At 45.8% G+C, this 25,764-nt stretch overlaps 1 protein-coding gene across 1 annotated transcript in view; it reads left to right on the top strand.

Annotated features, from left to right (window-relative positions):
• The first annotated feature begins 1,665 nt into the window (after positions 1–1,665).
• The window catches only part of nrg3b (neuregulin 3b), a 177,097-nt gene continuing 152,998 nt past the window's right edge, over positions 1,666–25,764 (top strand). The window contains exon 1 of the mRNA XM_035146551.2: positions 1,666–2,928. Within this exon, the coding sequence (XP_035002442.2) occupies positions 2,088–2,928 (841 nt within the window). The 5' untranslated portion in view covers positions 1,666–2,087. The remainder of the gene's footprint in view (positions 2,929–25,764) is intronic.

A 25,764-nucleotide genomic window follows, 5' to 3' on the forward strand; every position in this document is an offset into this window, starting at 1 on the left:
GATCCTCCGTAATACCACGTTGTTGGCTTTGGTCTTCAAAGCACCTCTGTCCCTTGGTAACTGTAAAATAAGGGAATTCATCCACTGCCCACGGAGGTATCAAGTTGAAGTAGTGCTCTAACTCGCCCATAAATTATGAGCCTGGTGTTTGGTTTGTTTGCTCTTGTGTGCCGCTGGTGGGAGACATCGGGTTGGCGCCTCCCTCCCTCCCTCCTTCCTCCTCTAGACTCCATCCTCTCCATCCCTCCCTCCACCTCACCGCTCCCTGGGGTGTGTCTATGGCAGCGCCTCTCCTCTCCTCTCCTCTCCGTGTGTGTGTGTGTGTGTGTGTGTGTGTGTGTGTGCGCCGCCGCCTCCCTCTGCCTCCTGTCTGCTGCAGCCAAACATCCTCCACACACTCTCTCTCTCTCTCTGTCTCTCTCCACCTTCACACCTTCACAATTTTCCACCCAGCAGAACATTTTCCCTTCCTCTGTTTCTTTCTATTCCCTCCTCTCCTTGTATTTGTTTCCTGGGTGCTGATGAGGGGAGTCGGGGCGCACGCAGCCACAGTCGTGCAGTAGTCTGGGCTGGTGGATGTTGGGGACACGCGGGGCAGCCACTGTGCACAAGAGTCGCCACTTTGGAGTATTGGGGACGGCGGTGAAGCGGAGGGGAGCGCCGGATGGGATAGGAGCCGTGAAACCCACATCACTCACCGCGGATTGAGCGAGCCCCCTCCTCTCCCTCTCCCTCCCTCTCTCTCCCTCTCTCTCTCTGGTCTGCAGCCTCCAAGAACAGCCGCCGCATCATTTTTTTCTGAGCAGCAGCCCCCTCCCTTCCTCTCCTCCCTCCATCCTCTCTCTCTCTCTCTCTTTCTCTCTCTCCATCTCTCTCTCTCTCTCTCTCTCTCCATCTCTCTTTCTGCTGCTTGCACCACTGTGGGAATGCAGCGGAGGTAAACGAATCGCAGAACCTCCCATATTTATATACATATATATATATATATGTATGTTATTTTTTCTTCCATCAACGCCGGATCTATCATCACAGTGGCGGATTGCAGGCGAGAGGGCTCGGCACGGGGAGACGCACACGGCTGTCACTCCCGGACGTCGGAGTCGGGTGGTCGGACCAGGATCAGGTGGATTTAGCCCCGCTTCACTCCGGACATCAACACCGCCCCGTCTCATCGGCGGATCAAATCCTCAGGCTGCCTCAATTCCCCGTGGCTTCCCTTTTCTGCACATCTGGATTACCAACATCTGGGGGTGGTGGGTGGGGAAAAAGGGTGGACGGGCATCGGGAACTGAGGGGCTGTCAGATGCAAACTTGAAGAAGCCGACAAAGACACCTGCCGGAGAGAAAGGGCTATGCGTAAAGATGTATGCGTAAAAAGGTGCCCATGACGGAAAAGAGGAATACAGGAACAACCGGTGGTTTTTCGTTGCGAGGACCTTATGCGGCCGATAATCAAGCAGCTGAGAGCGGCGACGGGTGCCTGGGTATTTGATGTACGCACACACGCACGCACATGGATTTACAGCTCCAGTCTCAAGCTCAGCACGCAGCGGATCGATACCTCCTGCCCGGTCCCCTTCTTTTTTTTTGCGTCGGCTTTTTTTTTTTAACAAGCGAGTGAAGCGTCCTGGGATTTATCATCGCTTCGTTTAGCTCCCCCTACCCCCACCACCCTCTCCCGCCTCTCTCACCTGTCCATAACCCGTGCGCGCGTCTGTTGAAGTGTGTATATCCTCGTGCATATTTGTGTGTGTGTGTACGTGCATGCATGCGTGTGCTTGGTTTGTTGTCCGCCAGAGGGAGTGTAGGTTATATTGCTTGTGTATGCATTTGAGTGCTGTGCCAGATTTTAATTAGTAGTGGCTACGTGACTGTGAGTGATTGTGTCTGCTTGTGGGCGCTTGTGTGTAAGTGTTACATTTGTGCATGTAGATACAGTATATAGTCAAGCCATTGTGCGTGTGTACTAGCTTAAGATGCCCAGCTTTTCTTCTGCACCACATCCCCTTCCTAGTACGTGTCCTTGTGTCGTTTGGCCACCTGTTTGACCTCCCGTACATATTAAAGAGACCAAAACCTCCAGCAGGATGAGTGAGCGCTCTGGTGCGAGCACTCTGGCAGCCATGACGCTGGAGGAGCCAGGGGCTGAACAGGCATCTCCCCGAGCCCCGGGCCCTCTCCGCTGTGGCCCTTGTGCTGTGTGGCCTCGCCAGCAGACATGGCTGTGTGCCGTTCCCCTGGTAATGGGCTTTGTGGGACTGGGACTCAGTCTCATGCTGCTGAAATGGATTGTGGTGGGATCTGTACAAGACTATGTCCCTACTGATCTGGTGGATCCTAAAGGTAGCATTGGACAGGACCCTATATTTCTCTCTAAACCCAGTGCCATGCCCAAGGGGCCCGACATTTCCACCGCCACCACTACTTCAACTGCCTCTACCACAACAATAGTGTCCACTACCACGCCACTAGCTGCAGATGGTACCGCCCCCGCACCAAGAACTCGAATTGGGCCACCAGCAAACCACTCAGCCAATGGCAGCACTGCCAACGGCGATGGCAACCGCGCACCACACCTTCACAATCGCGTTGGCACCCGCATTAGTGGCACTGTGGTCACCTCCTCCACCACCCGCGCCACCCGACTCACCCCTCCGCCCAGTGGTAAGGAGGTCACCCCTCGCAGCACTGTTAGAAAAGGAAGCGCTAGTAATGGACATAATGGGCCGGGCAACTCGAAGCCGGGGCAGACTCTTGCTACCGTCGCCACCACAGCATCCACTACATCTACCGCTACTGTGAAGACCCCCGCCAAGGTGCAGCCGACCACCTCCCAAGCAGCACCCCCGGTCAAACCCACGTCACGCTGGAGTCACGGGCGCCCGGGCAAGGGCCCAGCCACACGCCCACACCACCGCTTCCGAACACGTGAGTTCAATTTTCAGGATGGAGTTGTTGGTATGGATGGTGGAGTGCGTTTGTGTGAGGTTATCTGTGGAGCTGGAGATGAGGGTCTCCAAAGAGCTCTTTTCTGGGCCTTTACGGTTGTAATAATAGTCTGTCACTATAGCTACGAGTTATCACATAACTATATGCTTGGGTAGGAAATATGCTTTGATATGACTCATGATCTCAGAATATAAATGATTTCTCTCCATATCTACATGGAAAGTGGATACACCAGCAGCTTAACATTAATCGTATTCATTAGCACAGGCAGATATCAGGGGATATTCTCAGTATTTTCACCCCTCTCGTCTTTATCTTTTACTTGTGCATTAATCCGATATGAATCTTACCTCCGGAGGAGTTTTTTTTCACACACTCGTTTAAGTACCATTAAAGGCACAGCTCCATCCAGTAGAATCCATTCTAGTATCCATTCATTTTGTTTTGTCTGCTAGACAAACCTAGCTAGAATTTTTTATTATTAAAACAAACAACAGGAGCAGGTGAGGTGTGGAAGTGGGAGAAAGGTTAGCTCTCACCTCCTGTCTAGAGGAATCAGATACAGCAAGGCCACACATCCCATTTAGATGAGAGGATACTGGGAGCAGAGTGTCGCAGGTACTGTTTTCACACTGCGGGGAGATACAGAGAGGGGGAGAGAGAAAACGAGAAGGGCTCAGTGGGAAAAATAGACACAGGGATGAGAATAAGGTTCTAGAAGCAAGTGGAAAAAGACGAGATTGGAAATGGAGGAAAAAGAGGAAAAATACTTTGAAATACAACACAAAGCTGAAGATGATGGCGAAGGAAGGAAGAGAATGCGGGAGGCATAACAAAGCAGGAGAATGAAGAGTGGGAGCTGGGAGTAGAGAGAGATGGCAGATGGAACGGGCTAAGTGAGGGAAAGGCTTGAGGGAGATACAGGGTATAAAGCAGGGGAGCTGTGAATTTTGCATATTTAGCATTGTGTAAAGAAAGAAGGCTTCCTGATTATTTATTCCACGCGGGACATGTTTTTAACATCCCAAGATATTTTTTTTCCGACGTAGGCGGGGCAGGATGTGAGAGTAATCATGACTCCTGACTGGATATGACTGTGCGTGATTTAGTTCCTCTCCAACTTGAGGTGCTCACTTTTCTTTATTTTATCAAATTTGGCTGGAACACGAGATTTCATTTTGCAGTTTTGATTTAACTCTGCCTTTTGGCACAGGGTCATCTGCGTTACGTTGCGTTTTCACCTCAGCTTCCTGTAGTTTCAACAAGAAGAATCCAGTAACAAACAAGTGTGTGATCAACATGACCCTGCAAAAAATATCAGGCAATGGATTCATCACGCGAGCGGATTATTTAATAATCAGTTTCCTGTTCTCTTTTTTCAGCAAAGTGCTCTAGAGGGCAATGACAAAACATAAATATGAAAACTGAAACCATTACCCCACATTTCTGGTGTGGAGCGTTTGTTTGGACGGCGGTTCCGGTTGATTCCTCTCGTTTATCTGCTGGACGCGTCACTGGCATCGATTCCACAAGCAAACGGTGATCAAGTGACGTAATTTCCTTCCCCTTCACCCCAGGGCAAAAAATATTTCCAGTATAGCTGGGTGAGCATTGGATATTGAGCCACATATACTCTGTTGGCAGTTGAACGGCTGTGGGGAAAATAACGTAGATTTTCTGTATTTCCCAACTGGCTGTGGTTAGCTTGAATTTGGCATAGAATTGATTCTAATGGTGACGGAAGTATGGAAGTGGCCACAGAGAATCCTCAGACTCCTCCTGCAGCATAATCTCCAGAGTCAATTACGTCACTCCACAAAGAGCTGCCGAACGGCTGAGCGCTGCCAAACCGGGCAGCCCCCCTCGTGTGAACATCAGGAAGCATCTGTCTGTCCTGGGTACCATGAAAGGACACAGCCTCCAAAAGCTAAAGTCATACTTAGTAAAAGTTTCCTCAGCTATTAAAAGCTTTAAGAAATTAAAAAAAGATAATATTGGCGCCTGGTGTTTTTGGTTTGGTCTCCGTCCTTCATGTCGACCTCGCGAAAGCTTCATCTGTCAGGCAACAGGTGTCATTGCCCCTAAAAAACATCTTCGCTATGCTCACTGAATTTCTAAATCGATAGAGATGCTTCTTTACAAACCTCTAAGTTGGCACATTAAGATAAAATCTGTAATAAAATAGCTTGGACCCAGAACATAAGATGAACTAATGGAAGCTGTGAACTCTCAACCCCTTCTCCTGTTTTCCAAAAGCATCACCATGGCAGCCAGCATTATTGTAGCTCTTTGATAAGCCCTGGCAATAACAGATGACGTCAGTGTCGGTTATAAAAATCCTTCCTGCAAAAAAACAATTCTGTGGTTCTGCACCTGTCGGTCACTTCTTGAAGAAGATCGTGTTTACTTGAAGTTGTAAATATGACCTTTTGAAGAAATATGTGATTTAAAGGAAGAAAGATAAAGATGGACGACATGACTGCTCCTCAAGAGTGATACCAAAGCATCTCGATCAGTATAGGTGATAAACCCTGCCTCCTCTATGTTAGTGGATGGGACACAGACCAAACTTAAAATGTTTTTTTTTCTCGTGATGTATCTCAAAGTTACCAATTTTCCATAAAGTTTGATTTAAAATGTGTTTTTTTTTGTGCTGTAAATCCAGTGGTTTTGTTAAACAGACAACTAAACTATCTTGTACTATCACTCCCAGGATTTGTGAAGGATTTGCATGGAATTAAGTCCAGCAACAGTAACATTTTGAGCATATGGCGAGAAATTAATTCTTAGTTTTCTCTGTGGACCTGCCCCACTGACAGTCATGCTATTCTACTCTGCTCCTCGTGTTGACACTGTTGATATTGAGGCAATTTTTTGCACTGGATATTACTTGAATCCTCACCACCCCTGTCCCGGTAATATTTATTTACATGACCCTGGTGTACGGCGTTCATATCATCTTATATGCACGACACTAACGCGGCCTTTCATGAGGCTAACTCTGGATTTTGAGTGCAGCCTTTTCCGGAGCAGGGCCGTCCCGAGGCTGCTGTAATAGTATGTAGAGTTGAGAGTTTATGACACTCGGTAATGACGCACAAGAAAACGTCTCCGCTGATGATGAAGCGCTCGATAAAACATGGCTTCAGGTGCGGTCTTGGGTTTCAGATAATCTCGACTGCGTATAGGAGGCAGTAACGTGATTTTCGTTCCCCTCTCCGCTCATTGCTATTGCTCCTGCACCCCGGTGAAGACCTAAATGAATCTCTGTGTCCTGGAAGAAAGACAAGCTTTGTCCTTAGGGGATAATGACATATTTTACCTACTCCTTTTGTTTTTCTGTTTTTCCCCCTCTCTCCCCTCACTCTCTCTCTCGCCATTTCCCCACGGTTATTGTGTCTGCTCTGGGCGTCATTGTATCCCTCCATCTATTTTTTGCTTTGCTTTTATGCTTTCTGCCTCCTTTTTATACGTTAGCGCCCCAGCTCGCATTTATGCTCATAAATATGGGCAGATGCAGAAAAACTGGCACACAAACACAGGCATGTAGCATGCGTGTGCCCACACTCATGAATCTATCATATGGTTGCTGCGTTTGAGGCTCTCGTGTATCCGGCTCTATTCTCTACATGCAAACCCCATCGGCCCAGAAGTAGGGACATAGCAGGCGAATGGAGCAGTGCACAGTAAATGCTTGTTGGGAAACCATGGGATGCTGTGTTGGCTCAGGTCCGCCTCTAAGACACACTGAAATCTCCCTCAGCAAAGTGTGCTTGTAATTCCCGGCACATCTCACCAGCCTGAGTCCAGACTTGTGAATCGCCGGTCACATTCAAACTCTTTGTCGAGCCATTCAGAGGCCTGGTGCTCGAACCACCGACTCAACGTCCTCCAGTTGGGAGAGACAACCGAGTCAGTTGTGTGCAGGACTCATTTCGGGAGTGTCATCCAACAGAAGACGAGGAAAGTGACACCGCTATCAAGGCTGCTGTAAATCACCCGACTGAAACAACAGCTATTAAATCAGAACAGCTGTGCACTAAAGGCATTAAAAGAGATGAAAAAGTGTTGTTGCCGCTCTCCCTGTGGGTTTAATTTATCATCTGGCTCCTTTGGCACCTGAGGAAATGAGTCAGGAGGCTGCTGTGCTTGTACTTAGTCCTACATCCCACCACTGTCCGTCCACAGCTTTTCCTTTATGGTTCACTGAATTCTCAAGTGCGTTATCACTTCTCTATCCCATAAAGTGATTAAGCATAAACAAATTTTGATAGCATTATGAACGGCCGGCCGACCTAAGCGGACTTTTCTTTCGCCACAGATTCTGTGTTTCCAAAAAGTGACATCGGCAGATGGATAAATAGTCACTGTGATTGGTCGGAGCAAAATGACCTCCCTCCCAAACAGAAAACAGCTTAACAATGTCACACTGAAAACTGGGGCGTTAACAAAATGGCATTTCGGCCTGAATAATATGCTGGCACCGTACAGCTATGAGTTCAAAAGCGTGGTCGGATATTTTGTGCCACAGCTGATTCATTTTTTTTTTCTCCCCAGACAGAAAAATACAGGAGACTGACATTGTCGTTGTCTCTGATGTCACATCAAAAAATAACAGATGTTTTTTCACGACACGCAAGCCGTTGTGTTTTGATTCTCTCCCCCCCCACCCCACCCCACCCCGACTATACATGAAGCCCGCACAAAGTACTTCTGTAGGACCAGTGGAGCGTGTAAGGGGGATTAAAAACAAAGATATAAATCCAGTTTGCCTCTCTCTCTCTCTCTCTCTCTCTCCAGGGAGGTCAGCCTCAGATTTGCCAGGCTGCCTCTAAGGCCCCTCTGTCTCTCCTGAGACATGCTCGGCTTGTTCGTTGTGGCTGGGCCCGGCGCAGCCAGAGTGTGCAGCTGCACCCATTTACAATTACTGTATCTGCCTAGCTGGGAGGCAGAGCTCTTGGCCGTCGGGTTCAGATCACTTAGAGCTGAAAGTTACCAGGAGATATTATATTTAATCGCAGATCTACAGGAGTCACACAGCCTTGTTGTTGTTGTAACCCTCAGAACAGCAGCATTAAGTTAACATCTTGAGTAATACACCTCTTTTTCTTTTAATTGATTCATGTTTTGCTCCTGGGAATGACTTGATGACTCTGGTGGCCACTGTAAATCAATTGAGGAGGTTTTTTGAAATGTTAATTAATGTCAAATGTTAGAAATTATTCATATAATCATGGTAAAGGAGGCCTTATTAAAAAACCATGCCTCCAGACATGCTTCGTGTTTTTTTTTCCGACCGTGCGCCCCCGTTTGCCTCCAGTATTCATCTTATCGTGTACATATGCAATCTGAAAAACAAAAACAGCCTTGGTTCCTTTCCCCCATTTAATCAGACATTCTTCTACTGGCATAGCTGAGATTCTTCAGACGGTAGCAGATGTGTGGATATACTTTGCACATGCAAATTAACAAAACCGTGCCGACTTCTGCAGCGATGACCCCGGACATCTAGCTCGCAGAGACACTTGACACTGATGGGCACCAATTACAAAGCAGAATACATCAGTGTTTTCACTGGGCTAAGCCTGCAGACAAATTATCCCAGAGTGACAGCCCGGCGAATGCTTGAAATTTTGTGGGAATTGATCCCGTGCCCTTTCCATTGCTAGTGCCGTGCTCTACCCACTGAACCTCACACAATCGATAAGGAGGAGGGAGGGAGAGAGCCGCGAGTGCTGAGAGAGAGAGAGAGAAAGAGAGAGGGAGGGAGAGAGAGAGAGAGGGAGGGAGAGAGAGATGGAGGGAGAGCGGGAGGACGGAAATAGGGTATGTTGGATAAAAAAGGAAAAAAATGAATTTATGGGGGCAAAGACTGTCAAAAACCATAAGAGCATCCGCCAGAAGTACGGATCCACCATTCTTCTCCTTCTATTATTATCTCTCATTTTTATGCAGATTGCCCCCAAGGTATTATCCGTATTTGAATTTTTTAAGTATTTCACTTCAATCCTGTCACCACAATGTCTGCATGATGTATCCTATGCAGAACTGAATCAGCAGGCTATGTAAATCAGTGCGCTGAGATATATTATACATTTTTCGCTGCCATAGGTGTGTGTGTGTGTGTGTGTGGGGGGAAGATCATTTTCACATAAATATAATGAAGAAAGCAGGTATTTCAAAATACTTTTGTTGGAGGTGAACTTGTTTCGTATACCGGAAATTAATCTGTGACTTTTTTCATAATCGGGAAATCATTTCATTTTTCACGCAAAAATGGCGTCTATCTCCGGCTCCTCAGTCTGGATATCTGTACTATGAAACAAGCAGGGTGCCCCCTTCGCCTCTGGGAAATGATTCCAGGCTTTGTTTGTATAAATATAAAAACAGCTACATGATAAATCAAGGAAATAATGGCTGAATTAATCAGTCTGAGTGTGAGGTTAGTTGGCAGCAGTTGCAGTAGCCTCTGCTGTTTGTCCAGTATTTATTACCAAACTGTGTAATGCCGACGGGAGAATACAAGCGAGAAACAAATCTGGCATTGACAGGTTAACGTGAGAAAATGTGCGAAAATGGTTTTCAGGAAGGTGAAACCGCTGCCAAAATATGTCATGTCGGCCTCATCGTCCAGTCACACGAGGGATATATGATCCTTGACTTGTGCCCTCTTAGGCAACACTTCCCCCCCCCTGGGTGTGTACATATCCCTCCTCCTTCAGTTAGATTGGCTGACCCTAACCGCAACCCTTCCCCTAACCTTAACCTCTTTACGACCTAAAGCACACAGAGCTTGCTGGGGGTGCTAAAAGGCCGCAGACCACGTGGCTCCGGTGGGACTTGGCCTCAAGAAACAAAATTCTCTGGCTTCTGTTTCCCTGCACGTGTTGCTTGATGTATGGCACCAAGCTACATCACAGGAATATCGACCCTTTATCTTCCTTTTCTTATAACTTTTTATTTTATTATTTTTGATGTCCATCTGCTGCTTTTATGTGATCAAGTTTGTGACATACTTTTCAACCACCTCAGTGTTGATGTCTGGACTTCCTGTCACGTTGCTTCCTGCCGGTTTGTTACATCTCTTCTATTTGCCTTAGGCTTTGCTGTCAAAACCTTTTCAAAGGTGCTATATAAATAAAACTTACAATAATATTCAACATTCATTTATACTCATTATTTACTACTGTGCAATGCACGAGAGGAAAAAGTCCAAAACAACTTCAGCTGCTGTTGTCAAGTTTGAAACATGAGTCATTATCCAACCAGCTCTGTCTAAAATTACAAAAGTGGTGTCCATTCCATTCCATTTCATGTAATGTATGCACACGCAGGCCGACCAGTGAAGCTAACATCGTGTCGTCGCTGTAACGGATACCCTGCGAAGTTTGTCTCATGCTTCCCGATGACATTGGCACTGACTCTCCGGCAGCAGTCAGGGGACTCATAGATTGGAGGAGGAGAAACTCGCCTGCTATAAGTAGTGACTGAGGCCATCTTAGGGCTTCTTAATGTCACAGTGTGATTTATGTAGACAAAATGTCCACCTGGAGGTGGCACAGAGAAGGAAGAGGCAGGGGCGGGGTGCGCCGGCTGAAATATTAATGTATGGGAAGAGAAACGTGGAATGTGTGTTGCCGGAAGTGTGAATAATTGATGAAGCTTTCCTTTTATGAAGTGCTTGAGATGTCCCATGCTCAGTGGTCTAATGGCAGAAACATGGTTCAGGATTCTACTGTACAAAGGGACCAATAGTCATAAGTGACCTTTCTTATTATTAGAAATCTGAGGCCACTCAACCTGTAAAATATCTGGATTCATATTCTGCTTTCTCTCCCTCCTGCTAATCACTTGTCATAAACGTGGCCCTCCCACAGAGTTAAAGCTTCCTGATGCTCCCACCGAGAAATAAAGGTGTTCTTGACCCAAGGATAGAAATAATCCTAATTGAAAGTAAACAGTGAGATCATTCTAGTCTTCATGACTCCCCCACTTTATATCCTTTCAAATTGGAGGAAATGAAGAGTAGAGAACGATTTTAAATACTGGGTTTTATGGTGGAGGTGTGTGTGTGTGTGTGTGTGTGTGTGTGTGTGTGTGTGTGTGTGTGTGTGTGTGTGTGTGTGTGTGTGTGTGTGTGTGTGTGTGTGTGTGTGTGTGTGTGTGTGTGTGTGTGTGTGTGTGTGTGTGTGTACTCACTACCTCGCTCATTTTAATCACATGCTGTCATGGCTACTTACCCACAAGTTGTCTTCCACCGTGCTTGTTTGTTGCTCAGCGATTGGGTTCTCGGTACTGGCCCGGTTCTAATCCAACAAAGAGCCCAGTCAGTCAGTCATTCATTCCCTCACTCGCGCACCCATTCATTCATTCGTGTGCAGAGAACACAGTGACTCGCAGGCAGCTCGAGGGGCGCAGATACAGTGGCCGAGTGCATGTGGCTGTGGTGGTGCAGAGAGGATTACAGTCCATCATATCTGATCTCAGACTGTTAGATCCCAATATTGAATTACGGACCCCGCGGGGTCTCTGGTTCCGTTATCAATTTGCCAACGAATAATGTGGAGGGGAGGAGGATGGGGGCTGGAGGTGAGTGAGTGAGTGAGTGAGTGTGTGTGTGTGTGTGTGCGGCTCTCAGGCAGGTTTTTGGTGGAATGTGATGAATCTAATAACAGCCAATGTGATGACCGAGGGACTGCAAGTGGCAATGCAAGCACAGTGCCACGTGTGATTTAGGTATTATTGCGATTCAGTTGAATATATGATGCCATTTTGGGGGGGATTACACCTGTGGTGGCTCCTTAAAGCCTCCATTAACCACCCTAAAAAACATTTATTGGCCACAAATGCTTTAAAGCAACATTTTAAAAGCAGCGTGAGGAGTTATAAACGCAGAGGAGCGTGTGAAAGATTTGAGGACACAGACACAATGTAGTTTTGTTAATATTAAAATACATTTTCCATTTTTTCGATAGCAAAGAAACAATTTCTACAAAAAATAATCTCATCCTGTCTAATTCAAACCTCGCACTTATCTTGGCACGACAATAAGCCTCCAGTAGTGAATTGCAATTTAGAAAGTGTCGCATCCCGTCCTCCAAACTTGTCTGGACCCAAACCCTCGATTATTTGCACCATGGAGAGATATTTAAAGTCACGACTTCCAACTGAGGTATGCGCGACATGTGGAACACGATTTCTCAGCAGCCCGGCTTCGCACATAGCATCTGGGTGCATGACGAGCCTGCAGGAGAAGTGTGGATTGCGGAGGTTGCAGCAGTTGCAGGATTGATTCACTGCAATGTGTGGCCTGCTGCCACCCCCAGTGACGGGAAATGTGCCATGGTGCCCTGGTTGAGACGGAGAGGCTCGTTGCGGTGCGTGGAGATGGAGATGGAGATGGAGATGGAGGTGACCTCCGTCTCTCTCTCCCACTATTATTCATGCTTCTATACTTAGGTTGTCCTTTTTTTTATTCTCGTCCTCCTGTTCTCTATTTTGAGGCACCCTCTTGCCTCCCTCTCTGCTCTCAGCTCCTCTTCACGGCGTTTCTTCATTCACCTCACATCGCTGAGCACCAGCCAATGAGAGCTCTTATCTTAGAAGTGTACCAGAAGAGATTTAGCCATCGTTCATCATTCATATAAATATGACACTAGATGTATAAAATCTAAAATTATCTAACAACTATTGTACTTTTTCCTGTAGACCTATACTTCCACCAGTGATGTTCAAAGTATAACTTCAGCCCAAAGCTTTGGCTGAAGTGCCTCTGCTTGGAAATTCAAAAATGGGCTCTTTCCCTTGGAGTTTCGTGACGGCCAACACCACAGTTGTCCTGAGCCGTTTGGCCAGAGCTGACACAGCCGGGGCTGAAGGAACCGTGTCTGAGGAGCATGGTGATCCCGAGCCGTTCAAACCGCTGGCACAGGCGACTGGCACATGTGGCGGTTCAAACGGTGTGTGTGTGTGTGTGTGTGTGTGTGTGTGTGTGTGTGTGTGTGTGAGAAGAGCCGGGGATGAACCAGCTGTATGTGAGGACACGAAGGATGAGGGGCGTCTCTGAATCCAGGTTTAGAGACGGCAAAGACGTGAACATTAACGCGGCTTTTCAGATTCCCAGTCACGAGCAGTTGCTGGTGGCAACCAGCAACCACCTTTAATTAGAGTTTACTTTTGCAAATATATATAAATATCATGCGTAGAGACTTCCCAATAGGTTGACTCTATGTAAGCATTGATCCAAGCAAGGTCCAAGGCCGACTGAAACTGTAGATTTGTTCTAAATGTGTGATATTAAAACCAGCATTTTATAATTTAGCTTACAGCTCAAAAAGCACATCAAACTGTTCAGTGTCTCTTTAAGTTGTGGTTCTGTTTGAAGTCGTATACTGAATTTGCATACAGGACGTTTTATGTAAAGGAAACTGTTACGTGCTCCTCTCACCTTAAACGTCTGTATTTTGAACATTCAGCCGCTCGACTCCCGATCAGACAAGAGCCTGTCGTACCTGCTGAAGCGGCGTGACGGGCTATTTTAACGCAGCATGGCGTGTTTTTTGAAGAACACTGGCTCCATGTATCATTAGAACCAAACTTTAAAGTGCTTTTGAATGTACATAAAGCTTTAAGTGGCTGAGGTTCAGCCAACATGGCGGCCTCCGTGCTCTGCTTTATGTTTGTCCACTATCGGTTGGAATCCTCCTCTGTGGATTCGTTAGATCTCGGGGAACCAGGAGAGGGAAATTGGAAGATGCAAAACTCTGCTCCCAAACTGTAGAATTATCTCCCACAGGGATTTAATGGAGGCAGCTTCAGTGAGTCTATTTTTGTTAGCTTTCATCTCATCATTTTACTTTCAGTATATTCATGTTGTGGTCCCTCTTTTTAGTATCACATGACTTTTAGCCATGCTAGATTGCTCCACCTTTTACCCCCGGCAGTTTGCTTTTTGCTAATGTTCTGCTCACTTACTGTATTGTTAGAAATAAACACGCGTGTATAGATTTCGCCTGGCGTCACAGACTGAACACCATCTTGTTTGGGGGTTTTTGAAGTGTCAGATTATTCAATAAACAGAAAGATGGACTGTCAGTGGCCCAGGTTGTACCCGATCACGGCATTGATGAATAGTGCAGAGGGAGAGGGAGGCTCCACTACGGCCGTCCCGTGTTATTTTCCTGGGGGGGCGTGCACAGCTTGTCTCATGCGGTAATCCATGCATGGTAAAACCTTAGCCATGGGGATAATGTCAACTCACTCCCGAAGATAACAAGACAAAAGCCCTTGCCTAGCGCTCACTCCACAGTGTGTTTCATATTCCCCTAATCTGCCATCTTACATTGGTCTGTTCTATGGATTTGTTGGCCAAGCCTGCCGATTAACACACACGCACGCACGCACGCACGCACGCACGCACGCACGCACGCACGCACGCACGCACGCACGCACGCACGCACGCACACACACACACACACACACACACAAACTGGACTGTGCAGCTTTGCCAGTTGCTTTTAACAGAAAAGATGGCGGACAGGACTGACATTCATTACATTTCACTACATCAGGCACCCCCTCTCCGCCGGTTGTTTGAAGGCTACACAGGAATAGTTCATAATCAGCGGCGCTACAGCTGTTGTTGTACAGTGCGTCGTCACTCGGGGACAATCAATGCAGAGTAAACACATTTATCAGCCATCGTGTTTGCCATCATTAGATATTGTTTTGGCCTTGGATTTAAGTGTGCCAGATGTTTTTATTAATGAATGAAAATCATGGATTACTCATGGTAAAGTTGATCGAGCCGCAGTAAGCAGGGTGTGATGGAGAGTAGCCTACTGTGGTTCTCAGTGGTGAGTGGGACCAGGAGCCTGATGGGAGGAGTCTTCAGATAGATTCACCTCGTCTGGCCGGGTGGTGCTAATGAGCCAGTCTCGCTTTCCCTCCAGTATTGTTCTAACCTTTAACCTCTAAGGCTTTTGTGTCACATACGTTTATCCTGTCGTTACCTATGCTTGACTCAGATTGGCTCGTGGATGGGCATGCATGTCCAAAATCATTATAAATGATCTGATCCATGGTTTGTTCGATAAAGACAGAGATTAACTCTTTTGTCGAAACCCATTTTGGCCAATTGGTCCGGTTCATGGCCTGAGGAAACTTATACACCTGTTACTTTGGTTCTGACTAAACTGACGAGTCAGAAGTTCCGAACCAAGATATTATTTTAGCCTTGGTATATTATATAATGTTTTTATTAACTCATGGAAATCATGGATTACTTGTAGCAAGTTGATTGAGCTACCTTAAGTGGAGTGGTACTGATAATACCCTGCTGTGGTTCTAAATTAAATGCAGGAACATGCTGTCAATTATCTTTGTGTAAAAGTGTGCGACTTGTTGGTGTGTGTCTTTGCGAGTTTGCCGCACGGTGTGAGGATCAAAAGATCACAAAAAGACATTTGGCAGTTCATGCTCAAAGTGGCCTAAGGTTTGAGAACACTGAATCTTCACTGGACTGAAAGAGCATCCATCACATTCACACCCAACCAGTCAGACAACGCAGTGAATTATATATTGAAAGTTCCCCCCCCCCCCACACCCGAACATCCAGGCTGAGACATCTTTCTCGCTGTCTCTCTCTTCCATCTAATGTGCTGCATTGAATCATTGATAGGACATCCACAACAACAGTGCTCCTCCCTATAAAACACCTGTCACAGACAGCCTGAAAGGATTATAACTAGAGTGAGACGCGGAATCTGTTTTGATCTATTGAAGAGTGAGTATGCGGCAAAATGATGCATTTTGGGGCTTGTAGGCAAATGGGTTATACTGTCGACTGCCGTGCCTGATATGACACTTAAAAAAAAGATATTTCAGCGCTGGCGGCTGAGTCGCAGATTGGAGTTGAGTTTTTGTCCCCACAAAAAGTGGCTGCATGAATAGTCATCATCATATTTTCACAAAAGAACTCCAGTTATGTGAGTGACACGCTCCTGTGGTGGCGTTTTGTACTTCCGCATGTCTTGTCTTCTCCTGTGTGTCAATATACTCACTGAGGAAATGGAAAACACCCAACCCTGTATGTATTTTTCCATGACAGCTCTTAATGGAATGGAACGACTCGGTGCAGCTGAGACGCTGCCGTTGTAGGCACTAATACGCGCTCCTCACTCAAGTCATCAAGTATACTCTTTGAACTCAGCTGGAGTCAGGGATGCTTCAGGGATATGACGGAATATTTTATTGCAGTTGTGGGAAAGCAATTGGTGGGGTTGCCTCAGTCCGATGGGTTTCACCCTATCCCGCTCGTAGTAGCTTAAACCTTCAAATCCTCAAGCCGGGTACCCAAGTGACTATTTTGCATGTTGTTACTCCTAAACCGTCTGTTTTACAAAAAACTGTGTTCCGTCTGAGTCTGTCGAGTGTGTGCGTCTGCATTTGCGAGCGTGTGTGTGTGTGTGCAGAGGCCGGGGAGGGAGAGGGGGTTAGTGAAGATGAGGCTGATGGCCCAGCCCAGAAAGAGTCTGTGGCATTAGAGAGAATAATGAAGATTAAGCTGAGATTGGGTAGTTGGAAGATTGGAGGGTCAGTGTGTAAGATCAATGCGTGGAGCGAAGTTAAGATAGATGAAGGTGAGGGCAGACAGATTTCCCGTGGAACCCTCTTAATTAAAAGAAGCCACATATTCTCTGAGTGGCCACGTCACGCCGCGATCAGATAAGAAAATAAAACACCGGGCATAATTCATGGTTTTCTTCTCGGCTGAGGGGGTTCGGAACGAGTCGTGATTTGCCGGGGCCGCTGATCACAAACAGCCACGTCCCTTCTGTGAATTCACGCTATGTTTTCAGACCAAATTCTGTGGGATTACATGTACGATGTTGACGACAGACCGTTACCTGTCATCTATCACAGTTCACTCTCAGAGCATTTTCTTTCCATTTGTGCTCCAGAGCTGACCAGGCGGTATTACAGAATATGTAATAATAAACCTGAGGCCTGTGCTTTTGTTTTGGGTCACGTCCAGGGCAAGGCTGGGCATAAGTCAGAAAATAGACACGCACTTGTTCTTTGGTAATCCACAACAGCTGGTGTGTGTGTGTGTGTGTGTGTGTACATGTAGATATCGCTTGTGTCCACACGTGCATGTGTGTATGTGCAGAGACAAGAGAGAGGAGATATAGCTGGGCCAGATGGGTCCAGCTGTGGATCTGGTGGCCTAGATAAAAGGCGAGATGGGTGCCACCACCTTCATCAGGTGCCAGCAGAACAGTTAGAGGAGGTGTTAAAAGCTCGAAGGCTCTTTCGGGTCCATGTCTCCAGCTGAGAGAGAGAGAGAGCTCCTCCTTCATAATGAAGAATGGTTAAAAAATGCACTGGTGTCCTTATTAAGGTTCAAATCACTGTTACGGCTGTAATGTATTGATCGGGAACCTATATTCATCTTCTCAACTTGGGTAAAAAAGTAATTATTTTTATTATTAGCTATTTCTTTGAATGATGAATTCACTCTGTCCCCCCCAAAAAATGGCTTTTACATTTTCCCAGAAGCTAAGAAGGGGTCCAAAAAACATCTATATTATTCTGAGTAATATTTCGGCTGCAATTAAATTTTTGTCATTATCAATTATCCTGCAGATTTCTTTCCCGCTTAGTCTTTTTAAATGGTGCAAAGCCCACAGGGATGTTTCAAATGTCCTGTCGGAAGCAATGCATCACAACAGGGTAGGATCCAGGGGTGGGGCTTGGGGGGGGGGAGGGTGTTCCCTGTCAAAAAACTAGCAATTTACTAACAATAAATGTGATATTTTATTAACAGTTTGGGTTTTAAAGTACAGATTATACTTTATTAAAAACATTTTCAGTGATTCGTGGCTTTGCTCAAAGCTATAGAGCAAACAACAGTAAACATGGAAGGACTTTATTGTGCACCCTGCTGACTCAGCAATTGTGCATGAATGCTAGACATATAATTGGCCCTTCTGTGTAATCGTGGCCCCCTTTATGGCCCCTGATTGATGAAAGTCCTATAGACCCGCCACTGCAGCAGAAGAACCTGAAATCAGAGACTGTGTAAAGGACCGAAACAATCAATCGGCTGAATAGTTTTTACAATAAATACACACAATTTCATTTAAAGCAGATTAAATCCTTGATAAATGACCATAAATCGTAAATATTTGTTTTATCAAGTCCTAACTCCTTTTGAATCTGAAGGAATAAATGTACAATGTTACTTTTAAATTTGGCCGGAAAGTGTCTGCAGCCCTAAGCAGCCATTTCAGAAAACCTCGGCACGGAGCCCGACTCCACACAAACACTTCAATGGTCTTTGTGAAAGGAGAGGTGGAGAGCCAGTGGCTGGTCTGAAGAGGAGGAGGAGGAGGAGGAGGAGGAGGAGAAGGAAGAGGTGAGGTAGCCGGTCTCTGTCCTTTTTTCCAGGGAACTCTAGGACAGCCAGAGCCTTCACCGGCACCCCAGGGAGAAGGAAGACAGATTAATGCAGAGGCTTTAATATTTCAGATGAAAACGTATTACTGCTCTCTTGCTCTTTCTTTCTCTCCCCGGCTCAGAGATGAGGGGCCTGAGTTTTGCTCGCTCTCCTCTTAAGTCCTTCCTCCCTGTCTAGAAGCGAGAGTGTGTTTTGCTGTGGGGTAGATCCAACCCCCCCCCCCCTGTCCTGTCCAAAGCCTCTCTGTCTACTCATTGTGACAGGAAGTGGGGGATCAGTCAGACACAACTCTAAATGAATAGTGGTGTGTGTCTGTCTGTCTGTGAGCTGGCGCACTCGCACTGAAAGCTCTTGACCTTGCAGCCGACCCTTTGCTCTCGCTCTTCGGTGGCAAGTTGAATCAACAGTGTGAGTCACCTCGGATGAGACGCGGTGGACTTTAGCTGTGTCCGCTCACGTCTCCGCCTTGAAAACGTCCCCCGTCCTGTTTTGTGTCATCGCACAGACAGACGCCATCTTCAAGCGTCAGAAAAATCCATTCTGATCCCATTTTTTTTTTTCCATCTGATCCAGTGGCAGCGATCCAGGCTTAAGACTAAAGAATCAACGTGTTGTATGTTACAGAATGCAAAGGTTTCCAACTTGTCTGCTGGCAAGTAAATCCACCCTAAGAAGATTAGAACAGCCTGTGCTCCCCACATGTGTGCGATGAGGCCAAAGGAAGGAGCTCCATGGACGTAGGCGTACAGGCTACGTCATAGGGCGCCTCCTCTGGGACCCATGGACTGTGCACCAAGCTTTTAGAGCGATGGGAAAAATCTATAGCATCTTATTGCCTTTATTTAATGACAGTGATGTTCATAGATGTTTTTCTAATGCGGCAGTCCATTACAGTTTTGTGAAAAGCAAGACTGATGCATGGTTGTATTAAATGAACTGGATATTTTCCAAGTAGAGGGTGAATTAAAGGCCATTTCTGTCAGAGGAGTCAGCATCTAATGACACACGCAGCGGCCCAAACCATGGAAATCTGGCAAATCTGGCGATTAATCTGTTAAACGAGTAGTTCCTCATTTATTCAATGTAAAAAAGGGCACAGATAGTTACAAAATGCCAAACCAGTCTCCAAAGTCCAAAGTGACGTCTTCAAATTTCTTATTTGGTTTGATGCACAGTCCCAAACCCACTGATTTTCAGATCACAATGTTATAAACAATAACAAAAAGAGAATATTGTCAGATTTAAGAAGCTGGGATTAGTGAATATTTGGCAATTTTGCTTGACCTAAATATTATTCAACCATCGAAGTAGTTGCTAATTTATTTTCTGTTAATCCAACTAATTGATTAAATGACTCTGTTGTGTTCTTGTAGGAAGATGAATTGTGGTTATGGAAAAGGAAAAAAAGCCAATATTAATTGTGGGTCTGTGACAGGAAATGAGTTCCTACACAAAAGTGCAAAGAACAGATACCTTTTTTCATTTCCACAGTCTTTAATGCTGCAAATAGTGACGATTGAAATAATTTCTGAATGTGCAACACAATAAAAATCTTTTGTAATAGACTTCATGCTTTTCAAATTACCTGCAATTCCACCTGTGGCCACTAAGCCTAAGTAGAGTCTGTTCCTGGAGGCTCTGATTAATGTTGAGCTGTTGCTAAAGAACAAGTTTGACACGACTCACTGACGCAGGCTGGAACTCAGATCGTCTTATCTGAAGTGGGACCTCTCCACAGTTAACCATCCGTCCTGTTACTGCATGTGCAGGTCAGGGTCACCGTGACAACATGGCAGCCCTGACGTGCAGTCCCTCAGTGAGTCTGCAGGCGGGGGGGTTTGCGCAGCCTCTGGTCCTGCTGGGAAATGTATTCCCTGCAGTGTACCCAGGGTCAGACCCTCGGCCCCCCGCCCCCCCCTGCCCCAGTTAGTGTCTCAGTGTGGCCCAGTATAACCCTCCAGAGGGAGGTTGTACAGTTTCCCGGCCCGACTCCTGCAGTGCTCTCTCAATCAGGAGTTCGTACTGGCAGGTTTATTCTGTACCTTCCTTCTCGTGGTTTTCAGTTGATGCATACTATTTAAGATGTCATTCTTCATCTACCTCTTCTCTCAGGGCCCGGGGCTTTATGTCAGAGAATGATTTCCTCCTCCTCCTCTGTACCTCCGGAGCCGCACGTCACATGCACAGAAGCTCACATTTGCCCACCTAAGACACAGCAAGACACATGCTCACGCTCCCTCTCACACATGCGTTTAAAAAAACAGGTTTTCTCTCTGCTGCTTTTTGTCCCCCTCAATCACTGCATTTCTCTCTCTCTCTCACACACTCACACACGCACACACACACACACACACACCTCTGCAGTTCATCCCTCCAGAGGCCTCCTGCCTCTCTCCAAGCCAAACAGTGTGCTAATGTGCTGACGTGTTTGACACACGCCCTCGTTTTCCCCCATTTCTTCTCGCTCTCCCTCTTCCTTATCACTTCTGTCACAGCTCCCTCCCTCGCCTACGGACTCACATGCTCAGAGAGTCATGCACACACATCGGTTCGCATGTTGAATCCTTACGCAATTTTCCTATAATTAAACGTTCGCAGCGACATTTGAGGTAATGAGCATAATTTCTTTCCAGCAGGTAGAACCTGAGATCAAGGTGTGATCGTAACTGACATGTGAATTTCATTGAAATCAAGATTTATGGCGTCTGTAAAGTGAGCTCAGATTTGTAAGGAGATACTAGATGCTGTTTGGATGCTCAGCTATCAGGCACTTTGTCTTCATGGTATTCTAAATGTGAAGGCAGTAAAACATTAATGTTCATTCAAAGTGTTTTCTTCGATACAGACACACACACACACACTTTATTTATTGGGATTCACCTCTGTGGTATCTATTTATCTAGACAGTTAAAATCCAGTTTAATCCAAAGCTTTGGGAGTTATATTAATACGCATTAATATTTTGACAAATGACTCAAACCTCGACTGTAATTTATTATTTTGTGAAGAAAAGACAAAATCTGCTCTGTGCTCTCTGTGTGTGTGTGTGTGTGTGTGTGTGTGTGTGTGTGTGTGTGTCGCTGAAACACTCCCCCTCCCATAGGTGTGGCCACAGCCGACTGGCAGAGCGCACACACTTAAAGATAATGGGAAACGATTAGTTAATTAATTGATTTACACAGAATTAATCACGAACTATGTCATTAGCCAGTTAACGGTTTATATTATTACCAATTCTTCAGTCCCGGCTTCTATTGGTTGAACAAAATGAGCAATTATGAAAATTGCATGTTTCCAGAACCCTCGGAGCTGAGAACATGTGATGTGATTTTAGCCTTCTGCGCTAGACAGTAAGTCACCAGCCAGTTAATCGGAAAAATAATAAAAAAGGATTGTTCATTGCAGCTGAACATTGATCATAGAAATCATTAAAAATAATTTCCACATTTTCTAACCAAGAATAGATATCACAAGGAGTCGAGCAAAGAGAAGCGAGTTTGAAGGACGAAATCTGTCATTTGTATCCAACCTTAAAACATTTCTCTGATCTGATAAACCCAAAACCCATTGTAAATCCCTGTTAAAACATACACATTTATATTGAAGCACTTGCTGAAATAACAGATGCTTAATAGGACAGTGCCCAGCAGCTTCACTAATGAGAAACTATCAAATTTGGAAATAGGAGTCAAATACTGAAAAATGTTAATGACTTAGTTTATTTGCCTTTGTGTAAGTTACGCAAAAACTACTTGACGGATCACCACGCAACTCGGGGTAAGGATGTGGTATCGATCAGGAAAGAACCTATTAAAGTTTGGTTCGATTCCGATTCAGTGGACGGATCCAGGAATATAATTTGTTACTTTCTCTTAACACTGCGAGATGGGACGTTTTTCCTCATTTTCATTGATTTCTCAGGGATATAATTCATGGATCTTGATGAAAACAATCAGGCACATTGTATTTGGGAGTAAATGCAATTTGGTGCAGATCCAAATAAAAATCTGCGTCTAGTGAATTAAAATGTGGTTTCAGGTCGGGCTTTGAGCGCCCTTCTATTTATAATAAGTCACTGCTGGTGTCTAGGTCTTGCCACCATTCTTCTTTTAGTCTTTAGAGTCTATATAAGTGTTGTTGTGCTGTTTGCCGAGGTCTTTCTGGGTGGACGGCTCCATCTTTAACGCCGCTGCCATGGCTGCTCCCTCCCTGACACGGAATCACTGCCCACAGTCTTATCTCGCCCTCGTCTCAGAAAATAAAGTTGGTGTGTCCAGTCGAGGAGCTGTTCGGCGCTGAGAGCCGTAACGCGGGCAGCTACAGCGCCGGGGCTTTTTAGAGGTCGGCGCGAGTCAGCAGAAGACAGGGGCGCAACAGGAACACGATGTTGAGAGGCAGAGACACACTGAGAGCAGCTGGCTGGAGAAAAGAGGGGAGGGAGGGAGGGCGGCGAGCAAGAGACGAGGCCGGGAGAGAGGGGAGGGAAACGCGGAGGGTGGAGGGATGGAGGACAAAATGGGGGAACGGAGCAGCGAGAGTATCATTCTCAGTTACAGTGTTTCACATGGTGGAGCCCCCTCTTTAAAAGGCCAATTACTCTGTAATAGTGCTGGACTGACTAGGTGATTTCTCACTGTGCTGAGTGGAATGGTGGAGCAGGAGTGGAGTCAGTCCAGTGGAGAGAGCCAATCATCATCGCACTGGAGTGAAGGGAGCCCAGGGACACTCACACACACATACTGTATAGGAGCGTGTGTGTGTTCCTGAACAGTTTGCGTGTATAATTCGCACCACACTCCGATGGATTCATTATTGAATGTGACCGTCAAGCACCCCGAGTGTTCTTCAGTTGCATGTGCTGTTACACGCGTGTGAATGAAGCGACGCCTGCACCTTCACGTGCAACATAGCAAAGCGCGATGAGACACTGAATTCACATCTATGATCTGTATTAATCGGATTTAATTTAGCGTTAACTTAATATTTGAAACCCCCCTGCATACATTGAGGGCCATGATGAATGGTGGTTCCCTGTCATCTCTCCCCTCACAGAATCACGCTCGCCTGTACTTACACTCAAACCCTTTTTATTCCTCTTTGTACCTTTCATTTATTTATTTGCGTTTCCGTCCTTCTTCTCTTTCCGTGCTGCCATGCCGCTCCAACACGGTGGTGGTACCGTGGGCTTTGCACAGACAGCATTCAATGCTAATTAGTTACTTTTAATTTAGTCGATGTCAGGATTTAAGCTTGTTTCTGTGCCGTTGCACTTGTATTTGGATAAGAACGCGCCGACAGTATAAACGGACAATACAGGGAGGATTTAGGCTCCATGTACGAAGCAGTAACCCATCCTGACAGTGGGAAGATTAAAGCCACATGTCAGCTAATAACTGTCCACTGCTCCACTAATTGAAAGAGAACCTCGGGTGTGATTGGCTTTCGTACGTGTGGACGTGGATTCCGATGCTCTAGATACTCTGGATGACGCAAACCAGCACGAAGGCTTGAGTTGAGTGAATCCCATAATGTCTTTTCATGTATGTACTATAATAATTTGAGAGGGAAAAATTCCCTAAAGGCTTTGAAAACACTAACATGTTCTGGTGTATGAACGTTGAAAACTGTAATGATTAATTTATTTGTCTATTGTATTTGGATCCTCATCACCTGCTGCTATTGTAACTCAGAGGGTTAGTGGCCACAACAAAGCCATACACTTATAATTAAAAGTAAACGAAATAAGATTACATATGTTTCTTTAGTATGTTTTGTATTTCCAATTAATGTTTTTGAAATACAAAGCAGATAGACATGCAGAACGTACAAATAATATAAGAAAATATAAACTCACAACTGGATTTTCCATTAACTCTATAATATGCATGACAAAATATTTAAACTCTCTTTATTCATTGATTTAAGAAAGTTGACGTTCATCACAAAGACTTGCTGACTGGTTTCTTCTCAGTATATTTCAATGATCAGCACTTTTTCACATCTTTGAGAAGGAATGACGGAATACATCACGAATCAGCGTCGAACCCTCACCTCCACTTACACCCTCCATTCAACTCAGCAATTTGAGTCTGTCACTCAAGCAACTTGGAATCAAAAGAATGTGGAGCATCACCGGAGACCTGAGAATAACCTCAGGCTCAGCCAATCAGGGAAGGGCCGCTGGAACTAATCTATTACCTGACAGACTCACCTTCAGTAGCTGCTGGTCACCAGGAACAATATTAGGCTCTTTAGAGATAACTCTGTTTACAGGTAAACAGGAGGAGGCTGCAGCTCACGCACACAGAAATAAATAACGTGCCGTTTACGTTCTGACTTTTCGAACCGGAGAGATTTTCAAAACCGTCTGAGTCGGATCTAATTTGTAGCTGGGAAATAAAAAGGTCATGCTCACAAATAAGCCAGACACAGAATTCCCTGACCTCCCAGCCCGACTTCAGCGGCTCCTCCTCTGTGGCTCCCTTTTAAAAGCCGACTTACCACAAGCTAATGGTCGCGTATGAATGTTTAAACACATATGGATGGGATCAAAGATTTTTTAGATGTGCGTGACAGCAACCCATTCCACCCCTGGTGGCCTTTCCTGGCCTCAACTAAAGATCCTTAAGTGAAGTCATGCTGAAAGAACCAGATGACACTGTCGCTGCTGCCTTAGTGCTGTGTGCACGTGTGTGCACGTGCGTGTGTGCTCACAAGGGGAGTGCGGAGAAAGGTATGATGGAGGTGGAGGAAAAGCTGTCTTCACACCGAACAACCAGCCAAGATCGTGATTTAAAATGATACAAATGCATTGCGTGCGGAGAGATGCAGCGGCTCGGCTCCTAGTCCCAGATTTAGAGAGGCTAGGGCTGCCAAAATGGACTCCTCCCAAAACATCCAGGCTTCTGCAAATATTAGAGAAGGGCAGAATCTTTGCATGAGGTGGGCGACGTGCACATACACGTCCTTGCCCTAATGGCTATTCCCGTTTTTTGACTTATCTTTGCTAATGCACAAATATGTCCTTCTACTAATACATCAATTTCCCGCGCATCCAGTTTCTATCACTCTGTTTTTCCTTTTTATCGATCAGGCAAATGGAATGCTGGACAGTGCTGCCTTTGCATGTGTGCCTGGTGTGTGACCTTGTACACTGAGTAAACACGCGTGTGCATATGTTATTGGGATGCGCACGGATCGCAAGGGCACGGGAGAGGGTTTGTTTTAAATTGATGTTGCTGCCTTTCACTCGTCTGACAAGTTGACAGGACTTTTTAGTGCACCGGCATAACAACACAGGCACTGGGGAGAAAACGCTGCAGACAACAGACAGGAACATAAGACAGGAAAGAACC

The sequence above is a fragment of the Hippoglossus stenolepis genome, chromosome 21, assembly GCF_022539355.2.
Source record: "Hippoglossus stenolepis isolate QCI-W04-F060 chromosome 21, HSTE1.2, whole genome shotgun sequence".
NCBI classification, from domain to species: Eukaryota; Metazoa; Chordata; class Actinopteri; order Pleuronectiformes; family Pleuronectidae; genus Hippoglossus; species Hippoglossus stenolepis.